This window comes from Temnothorax curvispinosus, unplaced genomic scaffold (assembly GCF_003070985.1).
Source record: "Temnothorax curvispinosus isolate PA1 unplaced genomic scaffold, ASM307098v1 QBEX01003922.1, whole genome shotgun sequence".
NCBI classification, from domain to species: domain Eukaryota; kingdom Metazoa; phylum Arthropoda; class Insecta; order Hymenoptera; family Formicidae; genus Temnothorax; species Temnothorax curvispinosus.
In genome coordinates, this window is record NW_020213702.1 from 1 (window position 1) to 4,420 (window position 4,420).

The following is a 4,420-nucleotide window of genomic DNA, read 5'->3' on the forward strand; positions in this document are numbered from 1 at the left end:
GCATATCTTTTCCAAAAAAGCGAGTCAGTCATTATCACGAACATGGTCCTTCGAGCCGGATATGCTGACAAAACAGAATAAATCTCACGTAAATGCGACAAGAGCAAAAGTAGCAAAGTATAATATAACCACGAAAACGAGCGCACTGCAGCGCATTACAACGCAACGAGGTGAGTCTCCATCTTTCCTCTCCCTTCATTCCTTGTGCGACATCATTCGTAATAATGTCGATGCAAAAATTAAAGGCTCTTAAAGCAAAACGAGCATCCGTAAAATCACAATGCACGCGTACTCGAAACGCGATCGATGCTATAGATCCACAAGATGTAGATATCGCGTACGTAAAACAGCGGAAACAACGATTCGCTGAATATTGGAATCAATTCAATGATATCCAAGTGCAAATTGACGAGTTATTAGAATTAGCCGAGGATTTAGATGGTATCGAAAAAGCCGATCTTCAGGCCGAGCAAGAACAAGAATGGTTAAATTTCGAAGAGAGTTACTTCAGTATTGCTAGCAAAATCGAACGTTTATTAGCGCCTACGCAGATCGAGGTCGCGAATCCGAACGAAAATGAAGGTTATGTCCGTGACATCAGTCAGATGCACTTACCGAAGATTGCAATACCAAAGTTTAGCGGTAATTACGTGGATTGGTATCCGTTTTACAATACATTCGAGTCGATGGTTCATCTCAATCCGAAGTTAACAAACATACAAAGATTCCACTATTTAATTTCCTCATTGGAAGGCGACGCGGCGCACGTTATTGAATCGCTGGAAATCACTTCTAATAATTACCAAGAAGCCTTAGACTTATTAAAGCAACGTTACGACGACAAGCGTGAGATAGCTCAGGAACACATAAGAGCGTTATATGATTTACCTGCAATTACAAGGGGTAATAGTATAGCACTAAGGAAGTTAATTGACGACGTATTACGGCACTTGCGTTCGTTAAAAAGCTTAGGTAGGCCCACTGAGCATTGGGATGATCTTATCATTCACTTGATCATCACTAAGTTAGATTCAATCATCGCAAGAGAATGGGAGGATGAGATTCGAGCAAATGACATGCCCACTCTAAAACAGCTCATTGATTTCTTGATATATAAATGCAAAGCGTTATCAGCCGTATCCAAGAAGGCATCTAGCGATTCAGTAGCGTCAAATTCTCGTAATTCTAACAAGGTTAATACTCACGTAGCTGCTTCTAACATTGGCTGTGCTTACTGCAAGGGGAAGCACTATATATTTCAATGTCCTGATTTTCTGAAATTGCCAAGCGAAAATAGGAATAAAGAAGTAAGAGCTAAACATCTATGCATAAACTGTCTACGATCCACTACACATCAAGCCAAGGATTGCAAATCGTCAACGTGTCAAACATGCAGCAAAAAGCACAACACGCTTCTACACATAGAAGACAAGTCCAACAAGGATAACACATCTACAAATAAGTCGGAACAAGCAAGTCCGTCTAGCACAGTCACTCTAAATCATCACAGCTCTCAAGATAAGTATGGCCAGATTATATTATCAACGGCAAGCGTAAATGTCTATGAACAACATGGCAACATTCATGTATGTAGAGCATTATTAGATTCAGGATCACAATCTAGTTTTATCACAGGAAAGCTAGCAAGAAAATTGAATCTCGTGCAAAAGCAAACAAACATGTCCGTCACAGGAATTAATAAATCACAAACGCATTCGTGTAGCACAGTCACAATACGAATAAAATCAATGCACACATCTTATTCTCAAAACATTGAATGCTATGTTCTAAATGCTATTACGGACAATTTGCCTCAAGTTCAAGTTAACATAGATAAGTTCACGATTCCAAATAATATCAGGTTAGCGGATCCACAATTCCACATACCAGGTGAAATTGATATACTTATAGGTGCAGAGATATTCTGGCAACTAATATGTGTCGGACAGATACAATTGCATAAAAATCAGCCCACGCTACAAAAGACTCAACTAGGTTGGATCGTCGGTGGCAAGACGTGTAGTTACAACCCGGCAGAATCCAGAGCATGTAATTTATCCACTAATCAGCAAATCAACGAAACATTATCCAAGTTTTGGGACATGGAACACATCCATGAAAAAACTCCGTTTACTCCCGAAGAGAAACTCTGCATGGAACATTTCGAAAAAACTACGACCAGAAACGTAGACGGCCGTTTCATAGTGCGGTTGCCGATCAAGGAGACGAAATTACAGCAACTTGGTGAATCACGCAGCACAGCATTGAAAAGATTTATTGCTATGGAACGTAAATTACAGAAGCAACCACAACTAAAGGCGCAATATGCACAATTTATGTCGGAATACTTAGCTTTAGGCCATATGGTACGTATCGATGAGCAGCAAATACCTCAGCAGGCCCCACGCTACTACATACCACACCATTACGTGCTGAAGGATAATAGTCTAACCACAAAACTACGGGTAGTGTTCGACGCTTCCTGCGACACCAGCACAGGAATATCACTAAATGATTGCCTTATGGTAGGGCCAACGTTGCAGCAAGATCTCTTTATGATCCTATTACGATTTCGTACATTCGTATATGTAATCACAGCTGATATAACTCAGATGTACCGTCAAGTACTCATTGACGAGGCACAAATCTTCTTGCAAATGATTTTCTGGAGGAACGATCCAAAGGATGAGATATCTTTATTCGCACTACTAACCGTAATATATGGATCAGCAGCAGCAGCCTTCCTAGCGATTGCATCAATCAAGAAAATAGCAACCCTGGAAAGGATAAACTATCCAATAGGAGCAGCAGCTATTCTCGACGATTTTTATGTTGATGATTTATTATCAGGAGCTGATACCATTGCCGGAGTCAAGCAGATACGTGACGAAACCACCAAGGTATTGAGCAAGGCTGGCTTTCAGCTCAGAAAATGGGCATCCAATTGTCCTGAAGTACTAGAAGATATGTCGAGCGCAGATACTGGCGAACCCATTCACTTCATCAACAGAAACGAAGAAATATGTACACTAGGCATGCATTGGAATACGTCAAACGACAGTTTCAAATATGACATCAACATTTCTGATTCTCGCAAGGTGACTAAACGAAGTATGTTATCAGCATTGTCCAAAATATTCGATCCATTGGGACTTCTTGGACCAATCACACTCGTTGCCAAGATACTCATCCAAAGAGTATGGAAGCATAATTTGGCATGGGATGAAACTGTGCCCATGGACATACATACCGCATGGTTACAATTTCAAGATCAGTTAAGTATAATTCACAACTTCACCATACCAAGATATGTATTATGTAAGCAAGCTTCTAGGATTCAAATTCACGGCTTCGCTGACGCAAGTGAAAAGGCATACGGAGCATGTCTATACGTCAGAATTACTAATCCACAAGGACAGCATTCAACGCAGCTGCTATGTTCTAAGTCTCGAGTAGCGCCGTTGAAAACGATTACATTGCCACGCTTAGAGTTGTCCGCTGCAGTCCTACTAGTGCAATTAGCAGACAAAGCATTGAAATCAGTACGCCTTGAAATAGAGGATGTAGGCTATTGGACAGACTCAGAGATTGTGTTGCAGTGGATAAGGGCAACTAACAAAAGGTGGAGTGTTTTCGTCGCAAACAGGGTTGGAGAAATTCACAGGCTCTCCCGACCGACTCAATGGTATCACGTGAGCTCAGAATTTAATCCAGCTGACTATGTATCAAGAGGATCTTTTCCGGCATCGTTGAGTAACGCAAGTCTGTGGTGGTCTGGTCCATCATGGTTGCAGCACGAAGCTCAAGATTGGAACACCAATATACCACCTCTATTAGGAGAAATACCAGAGCAGAGGCCAACACTCACGTCTATAGTCACTATTGACGACAAACATGAAATATTCACAAGATTTTCATCTCTAAACAAGCTAATTAGAGTCATCGCTCTTTGCATCAGATTTATCACTAACATTAGAAGCAAGCCAGAATCTAGAATTAAAGATCGTTTAACCACACAGGAATTATTTGAATCCAATCGTCGTCTTATAAGAATCATTCAGCAATCAGCATTTAAACAAGAACTGCACTCCGTTAAGGCAAATGGATGTGTGTCACGCAAAAGCAAATTGCTTAGTTTAGCTCCATTTATTGACGAACAAGATATCATAAGAGTAGGTGGACGACTTCGGAACTCAGCAATCTCACCTGACAAGAAACATCCCGTCGTATTACCTGCTGATCATCCCTTCACGCGTCTCGTTATAGCGCATGAGCATCGCAAGCAGCTCCACGCCGGAGCACAGACAACGCTGGCGGCCGTGCAAGACAAATACTGGCCTTTATCAGCTCGAAACAGCATCAAGAAACACATCAGACAGTGCATTACTTGCTACAAGGCAGCTCCACGTACATCCGAAAC

The 4,420-nt window shown here is 41.4% G+C and overlaps 1 protein-coding gene across 1 annotated transcript; it reads left to right on the forward strand.

Moving 5' to 3' along the window:
* Positions 1–224: 224 nt before the first annotated feature.
* On the forward strand, positions 225–4,407 carry LOC112453021 (the record flags this gene model as incomplete). The annotated part of the gene is made up of 1 exon (XM_025013560.1): positions 225–4,407. A coding segment is annotated over exon 1 (4,183 nt), but the record flags the coding sequence as incomplete, so codon positions are not given.
* Positions 4,408–4,420: the final 13 nt, after the last annotated feature.